We start from the raw sequence: 17,077 nt of genomic DNA, 5'->3' as shown, positions 1-17,077 counted from the left end.
GTGATGCCATCATGTCAATATGGACCAAACTCCCTGAGGAATGCTTCCAGCACCTTGTTGAATCTATGCCACGAAGAAATGAGGCAGTTCTGAAGGCAAAAGGGGGTCCAACCCGTTACTAGCATGGGGTACCTAATATAGTGGCCGGTGAGTGTATATCGCAGTGGAAAAAAATATCGCAAGGTCAGATTTTTCCAATATCATGCAGGCCTAATGTGTATGTGATTGACAATGAAATAAAATGCCCATAAATATCTTAATGAAGGACCATAACTGAATTTCCTAAATTATCATAGTGACTTGACATGGTGACCTTTTACACAACATGAGAGACTACTTAAACAGCTAAATATGTCATCATACCAACTTGATTTCTGCATTGTCAGAAGACAAGGAAATGTTTTAGTTTCATCAAAAGAACTTCTTTTCTTTATTAGCATTTCTTCAAGGAAATTAGTCATCAGCTGCAGCATTTTTGCATGTGAGTGTGTAGGCATACAGGTCCACGACCTCCGCACAGTAGAGCAACCACAGACCTAATGAGTGCACGTGTGACAAGTGGGTTTTGGTGGTTTAAAGTGCTGCTAGACGGAAATACAAAGGCAAGGAAAACATTCTAGGCTCATTTAGAAGAAATGGGTTATTTTCAACTGAGGTCATACACTACAGGTTTACAATAATTTACCTGGCTGAACTATGCTTATAACAACTGAAAAGGCAAAATGCTTATCACTTCACTTTTGTTCAAGGGAATTTATACTCTCTCAAAACTGCCTTCCCAAGTCCGGATCCAGCTAACAGCAATTATACATGGAAATTCCACACACATATATCACACTAGAATATTTAGTTGAAAAGGCATTTTGCAAAGCAAGCTAAATCTGTACTGAATAAAAAGAATTTACATAAAAATAATGCCCTGTGGTTCTGGCAAAGCATTGCACTTTGTTGGAATATATAATCCAATGGTCCATTCAAAATATTAAGAATAATTCGGGATGAAGCTGCCGTTACTGCAGGGGTATCTCACTTGTGAACTAGCGTCATAACAGTGTGACATACTTTGTTTTACACAGCTTTCATTGGCTCAAAATGCATCAACATCAATATTTTAAACCAATGACCTTTGATTGTTTGGAGGAAAATTGAGATCAATCGACTAATCCCTAAAACAGTTGAATTTGTTAAAACAAATTTATAGCTAAATAGTCAGTGGCAGCCCTAACTCTGACCAACCCAAACACATCTGATAAAAAAAGTGCTTAACTCACCACTCCATGACGATAAGCAGGCACTTCCTGCCCTGATAGAGGTTCTCATAGACATCAATGATGCACACAATGTTGGCGCAAGGTGACGCCCTCCAGTGAAGCTCCACCTCCCTACGGGCCTTGGCACAATCTTGCAGCATCTGGACAGAAAGCCAGAGACAAGGAGGGTGAGGCCGATTGACATAAAAAATAAACATAGTAGTTAAATTATAAAATATACTACTAGTTACCACTACTGTTTAATTTCCCATTTCATTCACATAATTTCTGGGCAAAGAACTGGACCCCCGGTAATCATCTGTCTCATGGTTAGATCAATAATGCACTTAACATAAGTGCAGTGCCGCCATCAGCTGGCAGAATGTTGAAAATATGTTTGTAGAGTTTTTCCAATTTGGTCTTATGTGGATGTAGCACCCTCTTTGTGTGTCATTAGGTCAATACACCATTCAACAAAAGCAACTGCAATTTAAATGGTATGTATCTAATCCTTTGCTGCTTAATTATTAATCACCAACAGTAAAATGTTACTCTTACTCAACAACATATACCAGGAAGTCAAACTAGAGGCCAGTTCCAGAGAACTATTTCTGAAACACACAATTCAGCATGCTGCTCAAGGACACTCAGGAACCCTGGCCTTATAGCCAGGTGTAATTAAATTCAGTATTGCACTGCTCACAATTATTTTTGAGTATATTGTTTTTTCTGCCCCCATGGAACCCAATGTTATGTTTATCACCATGGTGGAGAGCAAGCAAATAAAAAGTGATTTGAGGACATTAATTTAAAAAATAATATTACTGTTAAATATCATTTTAGGGGGAAAAAAGTTAATTTTCATAAGACTGAAAGCTTGGCTACATTTCTTAAAATATATTGTCTGGTAAATTCAGGTTTTTGTTCTTACCAGACTAGCCAGTCAGACAGTCAAGAAACCTTCCCATTCCCTTTTTTAACCCCCGCTTAAATCCATTTTCTGTAAAATATTTAGGACCCATACTGTTGAACAACTATTGATCTGCGCCCAGGCCAGTCCCTGTCACTGATTAAAAAAACACCTTTGAGAATCCCAGAACTTGCATAGAGAATAGGTATGATTTTCTTTATTTTCATGGACTTATATTTTATTTAGATACATCTTTTATACCTGTGACTAATGTTACACAATAGTGACTTTGTTTTGAAAGTAGTTAGTTTTATTGAAATTGTTTCTATTCAAGTTAATTTGATTTGTTTTTTTCTTCATCAAAACGTGGGGAGAACCTTGATAAGCCTTTTAGGCTGTTGATCTCTCTTACATATGCTGTTTTGTTTTTATAATTACAGTTTTTTTATATTTTTTGCTATTAAATTAATTAAATAAAATTCAAAGTAAGAGGTTTAAGTACATTTTATTTCAAATTTCTTAGTGCCAGAACCCTTAATTTGTTGTCTTTTCTATTTTATTGGTGAAGCACTTTTAAGCTGCAAGTTTTGTTAGAACGCTGCGTTTAAAAAAAAAAAAAAACAGTTTTTCCCTTTTAGTTTTTTTTCATTAACCTAAAATCAGCAAATTTGTTGGGCAGATTTTGTGCCAGAAACACAAGCATGTTCAATCAAATAGTCTGGCTAGACTCATTACAGCCCAGGATGTTTGGAGTTGATATGGCAACAAGTGGTAGGGGCTTGCTAGAGGCTAGGTGCCTCTAGCAAGCATAACTACTAATTACATAACTACTATAACTCTACGGCCCAACCAGTAATTACAAATAAATACAATTTGGCACAGCTAAACAAAATTACATAACAATTACCTTAAACAGTCATACGCGCTAGGGCGTTTAAACAATGAAACTGCAACTAGATAATTTAACAATAACTCAAAGTATACGTTGAAGTACAAGTCACAATTTAATATTAAGCGCTAGTGTTTGCTCAGATTTATTTATACAGTACGATATACAATAACATAAGTAAAACCGTAATATATCCTTGTCAATCAATAGGAAGACTTCAGCCTTGCAGCTTTGACAATGATTCATCAATTGTCCATGGTGTGCAGTATTACATTCCAACTCTACCCACGGTCACAAAACACTGGGCATCTTTTCAGCAGGCAATGAGTGCTGGGATAGCCAGAGTATTCAAAGTATGCGGTCTGGCCTGGCCGTGGGGTCATAGGAAACATTCCTCCTCCTCCTCCAAACACGGCGAGTTGAGTTGATGCCAAAGAGCTCCATTTTGGTCTCATCTGACCACAACGCTTTCACCCAGTATTTCTCTCAATCATTCAGATGTTCATTGGCAAACTTCAGACAGGCATGTGTGTGCTTTCTTGAGTAGGGGGACCTTGCGGGCGCTGCAGGATTTCAGTCGTTCACAGCATAGTGTGCTACCAATTGCTTTCTTGGTGATTATGGTCCCAGCTGCCTCGAGATCATTAACAAGATCCTCCTGTGTAGTTTTAAGCTGATTCCCAACTGTTCTCAAGTCGAGTCAAGTTTATTTCATCCATAGAAATGGAAATTACAGTGCTCACACTCGCCATCTTACCCATTAAAAACTAGAGAATTAATACAATATCACAAATGCACTACAATATTATACATAATACAACCACTGCGCTCAATAACCCTGCCGGTCAGATTACCATGAAGAGGGTGACCCGGGTCCCTCGTTATTTTCTGTGTCATTTTTACCAGGTGATCTTCATATACCTGATCCACTGTGTTTAACTCTCCCACCATTTTCCCAGCCCTTTTAGTCACTTTATCAATCATAGCCTTCTCAGTTACCCCAGCATTTCCCCCCCACCACACCACACAATGATGATCATTGCAACTCCATGAGGTGAGATCCTGCATGGAGCCCCAGGCCAAAAGTGATGGTGGGGGGGGGGGGTCCGTGGTCACGTAAGGCTTGTATCATGTGAACGTGCCAATAGTTTTGTTGTCATTACTTAGAATTCCTCATCGGGGCGGCAGAAACTACGCACACTAGCTTTAAGGCACTAAAATAAAAAATGATCTGATATAATGCCATGACCTAAACAGCCGGTAAAACAAGGCAAGAGGAGGAACAGGTTTTTGAATAGTATATTCTACATCTTAAGTAGTAACATGAGTTGCATATGGCTATATTTCATCTAGGTTTCTTACAGCGTCAGACATTTCAGCAGACCTTTTTATACCCACAGTGAAGCCAGCAGGATCAAGAGTAAAGTAGTAATAATTCTAGTAGTATTGTCAAATTATCAAGAAAATGAAAGACACTTTCAAAGAAAGGTAAAACTGGTGAACAGACAGAAAAGACAAGACATCAAAGGTAAGAGATAACCGTCAGATTTTGCCTTTTATACTAATCTGAGCGACAACATTGCTGTGAGTTATTATCCAAATAATGACGCAGATACAGCATGGTATCACAATATTTTCTGTGGCAATACTGTATTGATACATGGATGCCAATTATCGATCTTTTATACAAATTGCAAATTAAAACTTTTTGGTACTAGAATAATAAAATATACACATTTATCTTTTTAGATAAAACAGATGTTGATAAAGTTTTCCTTTGTGGAAGTAATTTGAAGTTGGAAAAAGGTAATACATAGCACAGTATTGCAATATGTTTGAAATCGCAATAATATTGTATAAGTAGGGTGATGATATTGTATCGTGCGGCCTGTGGTGATTCACACCCCTATTGTGGTGTGACTGACTGGCCAATAAAAAGGGACTGTCTTTGTTACCAAGAAGAGTTGGTATGGCGTAGTGGTGTATTATTCTCTGCTTTATCTCAACAGTCAACACAGTACAGTTCAACCACCCTTTGAGACAGAACAAACAAGGGTGGGTCTTATTTTCTGCGTCAGAGGAGTGAAAAAAACACCCAAAGAGACGAATGACCCTTTGGACACATAACATTAACAAGCAATGGACAGAAGTGATGCACTGTGGTCCTGAGAGACTTTTACCCTCTATAATGTATTGACATAAGTGTCAAAAAAGTTGTGTATATTTTAAACCGTACAAATAGATCATTTACAAAGATTTAGAAAATGAAATTGAGCTACAAAATTATCTGGTAAATGTGATATCCGTTTATAGACCCTTTGCAAACACGTGACCACGGCCGCGTGACAACGCCACGACAGACGGAAGAATCACCGGAAGCGCAAGCTAAACAGTGTAGTAGATGAGCGGAAAAAGCCATTAGTTTTAATCAGTTTAAAATAAATATCATTAAATAAACTGTAATTATACTAATACTGTCTTCTTTATGGCTTCTTCTATTGAACAAGTTATCATCTTGTTATCTAGAACTTATCTTATGAATGACATAAATGGATTTATAAAAGTTTAAACTAAAGGAATGAACAGCATTTTCTGCATAATAATATGTTTAAAATTCTCAACTGGTTTGCGCTACGGCACAAACAGCTTGATGACATATCTCTCCAGTTAACTGTTGGTGTGGCCACAACATCTGCGCCACAACAATGTATCTAATATGTAATAATATAACAATGTACGTATGTAAATCTTAAGCACTGTATGACAATGTTTTCCCTAGTTTTCTCATTGATGTGCAACTTGAGGGTTTGGATTGCCAAAACTGTCAGAAAAAAAGATTGTGCTGCTTTACGGCTTCTCAGAGCTGTTTAATTAGGCAATATGCATACATAAGGCCCCTTTCATGAGCTTTGTTTCAAAAACAGTCCAATATACAAAGATCTGCCAGAACAGCCACATACAGTTACAATGAAATTATAAGCGTCTTTATAGAGTAGGAGGAGAGGAACTAAAAGATAGATATATGGATGCACTGGAAAAAAGAATCATGGGCCAAAACTAATATTTCCACATCTAAATATAGCAGACTTCCCTTCATAAACAAAGACTTCACACTGTCTTAAGACATGCGCAGTCGTATACGCGCCCGAGAACACACCCCAATGACTTCTGCCGGGGTTTGTGTGACTGCATAGACCCACATCTGCTGTTGGCCCTTTGAAGGTAAACAGTGAAGCTTTTGGAGAAAGAGGGAGATGGGGAGTGTGTGTGTGTGTGTGTGTGTGTGTGGGGGGGGGGGGGGGGGGGGGGGGGGGGGGGGGGGGGGGGGGGGGGGGCAGATGGGCACACAATACACTTCCTTTAGCAATCACAAAAGCTCTCAAGCTTGAGGCATGACTGTGGGAGGGGGGTAAGCTGAAGGAGCACCAATCCTCCACCTGCCACTCATGAGCCAAGAAAGGTCCAGGGTTGACATGATGAAACCAAAAAGAAATATATATGATGATATATATATGATAGGGCAGTAAAATTCTGTGGAGGAAAGATTATTGAGGGGTGACAGATTAAGCTTGGCTGTATCAGAAAAGCAGCTTAACCTGACAAAAGGGTTTAACAACAATTTAAGAGAAGGTGTCTCTTTGTATATGTGATGTGTTCATTGTGCGCTTGGTGAAACACCAAACATGTTTGTGTATTAGTAGGACATGATCTGATTAAAGACATCTGCTAGGCCAACAGATATCCGTGTTTATTTGTGTGTGTATACTGGTTATGTGGCTACAAAAGGGAACTATTATATGTGGGAGTAATGGCATTAATTTAAAGACAATGCAAAGACAAGTGTACAAAAATAGACTTAAATTCATACAGGGCAGCACACAGTAGGTGACAATGCATCCACACAAGTTGAACATTTTTCAGCTTTATTTAAAAGCTTATACTGTATAATCGGTCATGTGACTTCACTACAAGAGACTGTAAGGCAATAAAGTAAAAGAGATCCAGATAACTGATTAGCAGACACGATGGACTAAAGTCACATGACTTAGACTTGAGTTGCAAATTTTAAGACTTAAGATTTGCTTGATAATGATAAACGCCAAGGACTTGCTTGCTCTTCTATGCACCAAAATCCAATTTGGCTTCAAATGACTGTTTTACATATTTTGGGCTAATATTCAGACAAGAGCAACAGAGATAATGTGTAGCATATTGAATGAATGAACCCTAGAAAAGAGAAAAACATTAACTTCCCTTCACCGTTAACACCATTCAGCACTATTTAACCACTTTACTTCCTTTTTAGGAACAGATCATAAGACCGAAGCAGAAAAAAATTAGTGAGAATGAGTCCAGCATCCACTACAATATGAAAAGAAAGTTATGCCTCTCTAGAGCCCATTAAGGAAGTATCCACAACCATTCATAAATACGTGTTGTTTCAGTATGACAGAGTGCTGCATCAGCTTGGAAATTACTCCGTATCACAGATACAATTGGTTAACGAGTTCTGAGTCCATCGAACTACAACACCACATCCTTTCAAAGACACTTCCCCCAACAGAAAGGGAGGCAACAGAGAAAGACAAGGTCAAAGCGTGGGGGTTGGCGGATACTGCAGTCAATCACTGATGATATAAATCCTGTAAATCATATCATGTCAAAGGAGCTTACAACACCAAGATAAATGTTTACTAAAGGAGCTTTTACTTCAGTTAATGTGTTTGTTACAAATATTTTCACAAACATCTAATGGGAGAAATAAGATCTTATGCCGATAAGTGATCCGTCATAGCCTTGCCATAAAGACGTCAAACAGTACAGATCCTTCACTGATCATCAACCTATATCCAGTCAAGTATGTACTACTGATAAGCGGTGGCCAAGATGAAAAGAAAAAAAAAAAGACATGTCAAGTTTTACACACACACACACACACACACGTACACACACACACACACACAAACACACACACACACACACACACACACACACCATTTTAAGATATAAACTGCCACTATTATTTCCAATATTGTCAATTTTCATACCGTGGCAAGCTGAAAAAAAATACCACCCCCACCTGCTTTTACATCTGATGGCACAAGACATGAAATTAGTTAAGGGCATTATGTAATAAAATGTTGAGTGAAGAACATTTTCTCCCTGTGAAAATTTGAGTGTAATTACGAGAATAGCGGAGATGCCCGGTAAAGTCAAAAAGACACCGTTACCAACAGGGAAAAATGATTATAAATGAACTAAGCAGTATCAGTGGTATAGTGAAAAAAGGATAGGTACTCTCCCAATTAGCAACAAAAGAAATCTTAGAGAGGCCACTTTTATTAGGGTACAGTTAGACAGAAAGAGAAATAACAAAAAAGGCCACCAGAGAACCTCTTCCTTCCTCTCTCTCTCTCCCTCCTTTTCCTTCCTTTTTCTCACCATCTCATGATTGAAGCATGGGCTTGGTTCTTCTTCTCTGTGTTAATCTTTAATTAAACATGCTGATAGTGTCCATTCAGAAGGATTTATGATATGTGCATGGTGGGTGTCAATAGAAAGACAAAGCTAGGATTTTTCTGTTCTACAGCAGTCCAAGAGGAAATTTTTGAAATCCAAACCCTATAAAACAAGAACAAGCTTCTATTCAAACAGGCCAATGTTACCAGTTCCTCTTTTCTTAGCCAACCCTTGACAGGTGTTTTGACTTCACCACAGTGACTTCCACATCTTTCCAAATTTCAGGAAGAGCAACTTCAACGACTCACAACATGTAGCAAAAACGTTTAGTCATTGCATTGAAGGTTCAATCACCTTAACAACACACATTTCACAGAGTTTCTTTTCAGATGAGGCAAAACCAGACTTTCAGCACTTGTAGTTGGCCATCAGTTCCAGTATCCCCTAGGTCGCTTGCTTTAACCCGCTGGCTGGGTCTTTTTATTTAAAAGAAAATACCGCGACACTGGAAACGTAACACTAATCTACAACAGAAGTCTGTGTCTGATCTAACGTCATTTACTCTGATTTAATTGTTCTTGGGTACACAGAGTTTATTGCTAGCGCGCGAGACATGCAGGTCTGATCAATTTATCAAACAAACGCTGACCCCGCTAGTTGACCTCCAACCTGAAATTTAGAGGGAGCAACATGCAGTCACTTTCATTCACGTTAGCCTGGATTGATAGTATTATATGAAGACAACGGTGTCCTTCTAGTCAACCAGTGTATTTCTACCTAATATTCCTCTCCAAAATCATATCAGAAGAGTAACGGTAGTCACAGCACTTACTTGCTTTGGTGTTTGTAAAGCATTAAGGTTGATCACAGTTCACCTTCTACGTAGATGCACCCCCCAACAAAATCCCCGTAGTAGTCGAGAATGATTTATTATTTTCAAATAGATATTTATGTCATCATTTACGTCATTCTTACAAGCAAAGCAGCATTTAAAAAGGCTTTATTATTATTTTTTTTTTTTATTTTAAACAGAGTCCAGCAAAGTGTCTACTCCACTTAAAAGGCTACATTACATCACTCCCAATAAACTTCAGAGTACAGTGAGAGCAAAACAGCATCACCGATTTGTATTAACCAGATATTCACAAACACAAAACCAGCGTACGCAACCTTTCCGTTTATACATGAGACCCCTGGTTTCTTGTCTGCATGCAAATGTAGTCTCTGTAAGGAGATATCTGCAGATGCCTTACACCCTTTGAGAGTGTGCCAGGACACAGACCAATCAACACAGAAGGGCACATAGCTGTGTCTCTGACAAAAGCAACAAAGTCAAAGGTGTTGATTCTCTGCGACAGGTTATAATAAGCATAATGCATTACAAGTCAAATATCTTAATTTAATACTTACAAGACTATTTCTGAGTGTCTGTGGGAGAGAGAGAGACTGTGGCCAAGTTACAAATTATTCAACTGCACTGTCAGCACCAAACGTGTTTCAAGAGACAGGTAGGGCTGTAATCTCTCAGTCGACTAGTTGATTTATTGGTCGATACGTTCTGGCTCAACCAAAATTCTGATTGGTCGATTTTTTGCAGTGTTATTTAATCAGGTGGAAGCATAGACCGTTATGGTCTATGGGTGGAAAGCACTTATTGCTAATGGGGGTGTTTTCAGAGCACTACTGTTTCACAGGTAACAGTCTGTCTTCAGAACACCCCCTTGTTTTTTTTGGATTAGCCCAACCCACTGGGGACAGATTGAAGAAAGAACTAGAAAGCCTTGGTTCAGTGGTTTGATGAATATTTATTTAATTGTGAGTGTTTCATTTCCAGTCAGTCCTCCTCTACCATGTCGAAGACATTGGCAGTGTGGCAGCATTTTACAAAAATAGATAATTGTAAATAATAAATGCAAAGTTTGCAAGCAACAGTTTGCATATCGCAGCTTGACTACAAAGATGGCATATCACCTAAAAACGGTAAGCTAACTTTTCTGCGTTAGGTTCCCCTGTCTGCAAAATGTGAGGGACTCAAAGACAACATTTCAGAGTTAATACAACGCAGCGGGGCACTGAGCGCTGTCAGAGCCGACAGACGAGTGGCATTTCAGTGCTAAATAATTAGGTCGAAAACAATTTAATATACTGCAAATAACCTACAAGCACAAGTACTGCGGGACAGTACAGTTAATTAATCTTGCATCCCCCCCCCCTAAGTAAATTTTTAGTCAAAATTTACACAACTCGAGTCGACCACGATTTTCTTTGGTTGATTGCAGCCCTACTGCTTACTTGATATAGACTAATGTTATGTTGCCTTTAAATGTTTAATATCAATTAAACATGGCATACCAATATAAAACACATCACGACATCAAACAGGTTTGCGTTTGAGCGTGTGTGTTCATGTTCAATTGACACGCTCGTGGGCAGCAAGTGGTGACACGGTTATTTAGAATGGATTTCAGTTTGAATTACCACACAGGATGTTCCCAGGTTGTGATTCACTTGGGGAAGATTATGTGCAGTGCCTATTTAACAAACTTTACACAATGATCCCTTCCATTACACAGAAATAACGGAATTGGCTGACAGCAATAAGTGGCTTTACCGGGTCGTGTTTCAGCCATCTGTGTGTGGATAGCTGGGATTTCTAGCTGTAATTCCTGACACTGTAATGTCACTATACAAACCACTTTAAGTTTTTTTTTAATTTACAGGAGACATACAAGTATCTAAATTTAAATCAGAAGTACAGGGCTGAAACTAACAACCAATATTTCCTTATCAGCGTTATCTTATCTCACTAAATAGTGGATGATACGCAAAACAATTACAATTGAGCAGGTTGCGAAACAGTGTCAACATCCCTTAGCCTGTCCAGCAACATGCTCTGGACTCCACTGTTCACAGCACTTAGACATATGTGATAAGGGGCAGCACATCTAGGGTTGGAAAAACCTGGTTCTATAGGAAATAATTCCAAAATGCCAAAAACCAGGTACCCATTAAAAAAGAAAAAAATTTTGTCAAATTTTTGTCAGCGCAGCCGCTGTCTCTCCCTCGCTATAAACTCGCTACACACACATTAAACATCATAATTCGTGGAAATCACCAGACGCCTCCCAATACAATATCACCCCGATACTTATGCCACAATACGATATTATTGCAATTTTAAACATATTGCAATATTCTGCGATTTATTGCGATTTATAACCTTATTTCCACCTTTTCAATGTACAAACATTATTAACAATTTTCAAATCATGTCCCCCAAAAGCAAACTTTGTCAACATCTGTTTAATCTAAACAAACAGAGAAAAGTACTCTGTTTGTTCATATCACTTCAATTTTATTGCTGCAAAATGGGATCGTCAAGCAGACAAACTGACCAACACATATATAATATAAGATCATTACTAGGTGCCTGTGTATCCACATAGTATTGCCACTGAAATAATCGCGATTCTATACTGTATTGATTTTTTTCCCCATTAATATTTTAGTTTAGTTTTTTTTCCGTAACCAGTGCCCTAACCGGTACTTCGAAAGAAAAAGAAAAAGTCTGTGCCATTAAAGAGCGGTTTGTTTATTGCCAAGGCCAAATAAGGTCAAATTTAATATTATTTATTTAAAATGTTGTAACACTAACTTATAACAACTTCTTTCACCAGTCAATTGCTGTAAATAAAAAGAAGAAACACCAGATGGCAGAAAGGTATTTTACAATGACTTTGAATGCAACATGAGCTTAAGAGTTGCAATCGAATGCATCTTAAGTCCCGTCAATGTTGTTTCTTTAACAACTCCGACAGCGGCCATGGTGCAGCTAGGATACTCTGGGTCTTTAGATGCAGACTGTTGTATGTCCAGGTGCTGGAATCCTTTCCAGTAAAATTTAGTATCACATTGGACCGTTTAGCTGTCAGACTTTAACTTTTAACTGTGTTTAAGGCTGCTACTAGCTAGATCAAGTAGATAACGGTTGTTTAGGAATCATATGTCTTTTCCACCAAGGCTAACCAGGTACTGGTTCTGGGCTGGTGCTATTGCCAGTTTGGTGCTGGTTCTACTTGCCAGTTATCTAATAACCAGGTTGATTTTCCACAGCCTGAGAGCCAGAGTAGGGCTACATCACAACGTTACTGCAAGTATACGTTCATATCACATTCATGACAATCAACAATAATGGAGGAGTACATACCGATACTTTTGTTCCTGGCTTATCAAATTCCCACTGGAATTCAAAGACGTGCCTTGACAGCTATTTGTGTCCGCTATGGACAGAGGATATGTTCAAGAAGAAAGGTAGTTATCTTGCATGATTTATTTTTTAATATAATCTTTTGCTAGCTTGCGATGGCAACATCAGTTATGTCAAGCAAAACACTGTTAGGGTGAACAGACATCCTGTTTTGACCGGGGCAGCCCCAATTTTCCGACAAAAAGCCTATCGGGACCCACTCCCAGCATCTGACGTAACCCGTTCTTAACCCTAGACCGGGTTTCGGTACCCAACCGTAGTTTTAACTCTTTATGTTGATTATATTGACTGCCATTTCATGAATAAAGTAAACAAGCCTATCTGTGTTTGTCTCTGTGCAGTGTGCTGAGAGACAAGGGCAGACTGTAACAAATTCAATCTCAGAGATAAGAGCAGACGTATAACATTTCTCTGTTATTAGATGAAATGTTGATGTTTTTAAAGCAACTGGCTTATTGAATAGGTCCCTTTGTGATTTTGGGGGGTTACAATACAGTGAATGAAAATTAATAAACCAATTTTTTGTGCATCAAATTATTTAATAACAGCAACCAAATTAAACTATGAAATTCATTTACCGGTTTAAGCAGAATTAAGCATGCGATCTGGTTTCTCCGCGCCCCTTTAAAAAAAAAAAAAAAAAACTCAAGAATCATAACAGCTATAGTGGGCTGTTTCTGTGTACCTCATGAGGAATTCTAGGTAATGACCACAACGCTGTTGTTGCTTCCACATGACGCAAGCCTTAGGTGATCGCACCGAAGCAACCTTATGGGGTAAGCAAGCGTTTACAAGTTTACATTTTGTTGCCAACAAGCCATGACCTGCTTTTAGCATTTCATTGACTCCCATTTATTTTGGCGCCCCTTTGACAGCAAATAACTTTGCATCTGAAGCGTTTAAAGACTGTTCGTCCATTGTTCATTTCTAAAGAATGACATCAATGCATTAAAGGCTGCATTACCTTGTATCTCACGTTATGGCTCCCTAGCAGCCGTTTTTGTACAAATGGAGAACGATTGTGTCATTACCACGCGACTAAGTACCGTACAGTACAGGAGTAGCTCGCAGGCAGTTTCAACTTACATTCCCTGTTTTAGTTTAATTGGTAATGTTAACTAACATATCAAGTGCCAATAACTAGCCTGTGCCTATGTTACCTCCTAACATATACCGACGCTCTCCGTCTCTGCAAGATTGGGAATGATTGAGATTTCTCTTGGCACAGCTACCACAAGACTTACAACTATTAGACAGGTTGCGCACGTCACATCAACACAAGCTCAGTTGGAGGCTGCCCTGGAAAGGTGCTTCTAATATCCTTTACTGCTCTCCTTTGCAAGTCTACAGTGTCGCTTTTTCCATTGAGTTTACAGTCTATGGATCACGCACCACCCCCACTTTATGCAGATGATTGTAGCCAAGGAGGACACGGAGGATTCAAAAAAACATGGACTCTTCAGAAAAGGGAATAATCTTTACTCGAACTTCTACAGTGCAAAAGTTGCCGGACAACACTTTGAAATATAGAACAGTTATATTGAAAAATACAGAGAGAGTTTTGTTTAACTGATAGCCATGTATCAACTCATTTGGCAATGGCTTCAATCTAACCAATGTCCAATAATAGTTGTGCACTATAGCGTTAAGAACAGGAATAGATAAGCAGTATCTGAATGGTAAAAATTCAAAATATCACAGCTGAGACGGGGGGATTTCTGTCATAAATGAATACATTGGTGCATATAAAAATACTCAAGTATCTTTATCCTATTTTACATGTATAAATCACCTGCTAATTACGGATCAGCAAACATCTGGTTGATTTTTTTGGTAAAGTAATCATAGCTAGTGATGATAGAAACTAAAAAGGTGGGTTTTATAGACCCATACTATCATGACACTCACAGGGCAACACATTATCACAAAGAAACTATCTGCACCTAATTATTTACTCCGTTAATCTATTCAGTCAGTCTGCAGAACGTCAGAAAATGTTAATCACATTTTCCAGGTGATGTCTTCAATTTGATTGTTTTGAGCGACCAACAACCCAAAAAAGGTATTCAATTAAAAATATTAGAAGCCTAGGGAAAACTAACAAATATTCACATTAAAGAACCTACAAACAGTGACTGTTGTGCATTTTTATCTAGCTAGTAAACTGTTAATGATTAATTTTTAGTCCATCCACTTATTGATTAGTGAATGAGGATTCCAGGTCTTTTTATTTTATTAATATTGTGTGTCCCTTAAAAGGCATGTAGCCTGAGTTGAGATAGTTTGAACTAAACCCACAGTTGGCTACAAAACTTTAGGTGGAAGTAGACTATTTGAAAATAAGGTATCCAGATCTCGTGGCCATGCATCAGGTCTACACTGACTTAACATTCTTGTTTTCTGAACAGTTTCTTTCTTACATATAACCTACCTTCAGCGCATACTTGTCTCCAGTCTTCTTCTGGAATATTTCAAGCACCTTGCCATTGATGCCCAGCCCCAGCACCTGGCTGGTTACCTTGTAGTCATCTGTAATGGCATTCTTCTTGATCTGTAAGGAGGGTCTTGCGTGGTAGGGAAGGAACTGGCCCGTAGTATTCTGCTGCCCGCCCGGGTTCTGTTGCCCCGCCGGGTTGGGAAACAGTGGCTGGTTCGGTGCGTTAGACAGCATGCTTGGTTTGGGCTGAGAGGCGAAAAACAGCCACCTCTCAACAACACTTGCGTATTTTTCCTTTAAATGTAGACCGAGTCTTCTTCCTGGGTTTAGCGGGCCTCTGACGAACTATCCACAGCGAAGCAGCCAGGCCCGAGAAATAACCGTCAGTAGTTCTGACGTTACAGGTTAGCAAAGCTAAATTAGTTAGCTGTTAGCATGCTAGTTTAAACCTATTCTTGAGCTGTGATTATGTGCTAACAACTCAGCTATCGGTTAGCTTATCCATCTCCGGTGGTATCCGTCGTCCACCGGTACCTCAAAGAACACTTCAGGAACTTTTATAAAACATCCCATAAATCGGCTACAGTACTGGGCTTCTAAATAAGTTACGCAAAAGCTGGTGAATGGTGTTAAGAAAACGACAATAACACTCAACAAAAGACAGACAACACGGGTAAAAACTCCGACACCTAGCACGCCAAACACACTTCACTCTCCAACAGACACCCAGTCGGAGCAGGTTTTACTGCTGACGTCATGGCCGGGTTTTTTCGGCGCTTAAAGGAGAAGTACGACAGAGGAAGCGACTATAAATAACAGATAGGAACCATGAATGAAGCACGAACGTAGAGGACACAACACATAGGTTGCCTAGTTTCAAATTGAAAGGTTATGTCCGATTGCCGTAATGCAGCCACAAGTAACCAACACATTTTATTTGTTTAATGTTGTTGTTTAAGTTCCTTCCTTCCTTCCGTGTTAAATTTCCCACACGGGTTGCCAAAGTTAGTATTTATCCCCTCTGCTGTCCTGAAGAAACCCACTTGGAAGTGTTTTGGTACTAAAACAGAGAGTGCTCCTCCCACCCCCAACCTCAGAAACACAAAATGAAGTCTCTCTCTCTCTTTTTTTTTTTGAAGGGTTAATGGGAAACAACATCTAGCTTAATTGTTTGAACACAAAACCAACCGATCTAATTATCTAGTATAAAATTGATCCACTTACAGTGAAAAAATACCCTCACTCCAAGAACATCCAAGTACCTTATTTAGTTTTTGTAGGAGGGCTTTCAGAGTTAAATTATACAAAGTATGTAAGCTATCATTTTTAACCTATGGAATCATCAATCAAGGTTTACTTATTTCCCTTTTTGATTTATTATCTTCTTGGCTATGCACCATCTGGAACTTAAATGCAGCCCTTTATGGAACCACTAGATGGCAGACCAATCAAAGGTTTTATTAGAACCACAAATCTTGCCTTGAACGATAGCAGAGCTGAACTTGTTATTTGCAGTGAAAGTGTTGCATGAAGCAGATAAATAGTTTTTGCAACACGTGATGCGATGCCCTCGGATAACTTCTGTTTATTTGTACATGGTTTTCCTTGATCACATTGGCTTTCTGAAAGAACACTCAGCTACATTATTATTACAAATGACACCATCAAGAGAACAAGAAAATGTTAACTGAATTCGCAGAACAAAGATGCGTCATTACATTGTCCCGCGCCCTCTTGTGCTTCCACACTATATCCTGTGTAATCCAATGTGTATTTAGGATGGAGGTGCCAAGACAAACTAACTCCTATTCCACCTTGGAACACACTTCACCCTAATCCCACTTCCTCTTGACTGCCAGATCTT

At 38.9% G+C, this 17,077-nt stretch overlaps 1 protein-coding gene and 1 long non-coding RNA gene across 2 annotated transcripts in view; one reads left to right on the top strand and one right to left on the bottom strand.

Moving 5' to 3' along the window:
- Nucleotides 1-5,530, top strand: part of LOC117943573 — a 24,764-nt gene extending 19,234 nt beyond the window's left edge. Inside the window, exon 3 of the long non-coding RNA XR_004656382.1 lies at nucleotides 5,363-5,530. This is a non-coding gene — a long non-coding RNA (uncharacterized LOC117943573). The remainder of the gene's footprint in view (nucleotides 1-5,362) is intronic.
- Nucleotides 1-15,955, bottom strand: part of mapkapk2a (MAPK activated protein kinase 2a) — a 26,374-nt gene extending 10,419 nt beyond the window's left edge. Inside the window, exons 1-2 of the mRNA XM_034869786.1 lie at nucleotides 15,208-15,955; nucleotides 1,272-1,411 (exon numbers count right to left, since the gene is read on the bottom strand). Coding sequence (XP_034725677.1) covers nucleotides 1,272-1,411; nucleotides 15,208-15,447 — 380 coding nt within the window. The 5' untranslated portion in view covers nucleotides 15,448-15,955. The remainder of the gene's footprint in view (nucleotides 1-1,271; nucleotides 1,412-15,207) is intronic.
- Between the last annotated feature and the right edge of the window lie 1,122 nt (nucleotides 15,956-17,077).

The sequence above is a fragment of the Etheostoma cragini genome, chromosome 4, assembly GCF_013103735.1.
Source record: "Etheostoma cragini isolate CJK2018 chromosome 4, CSU_Ecrag_1.0, whole genome shotgun sequence".
Classification (NCBI taxonomy): Eukaryota; Metazoa; Chordata; class Actinopteri; order Perciformes; family Percidae; genus Etheostoma; species Etheostoma cragini.
This window is presented reverse-complemented; position numbering and strand designations above follow the sequence as displayed.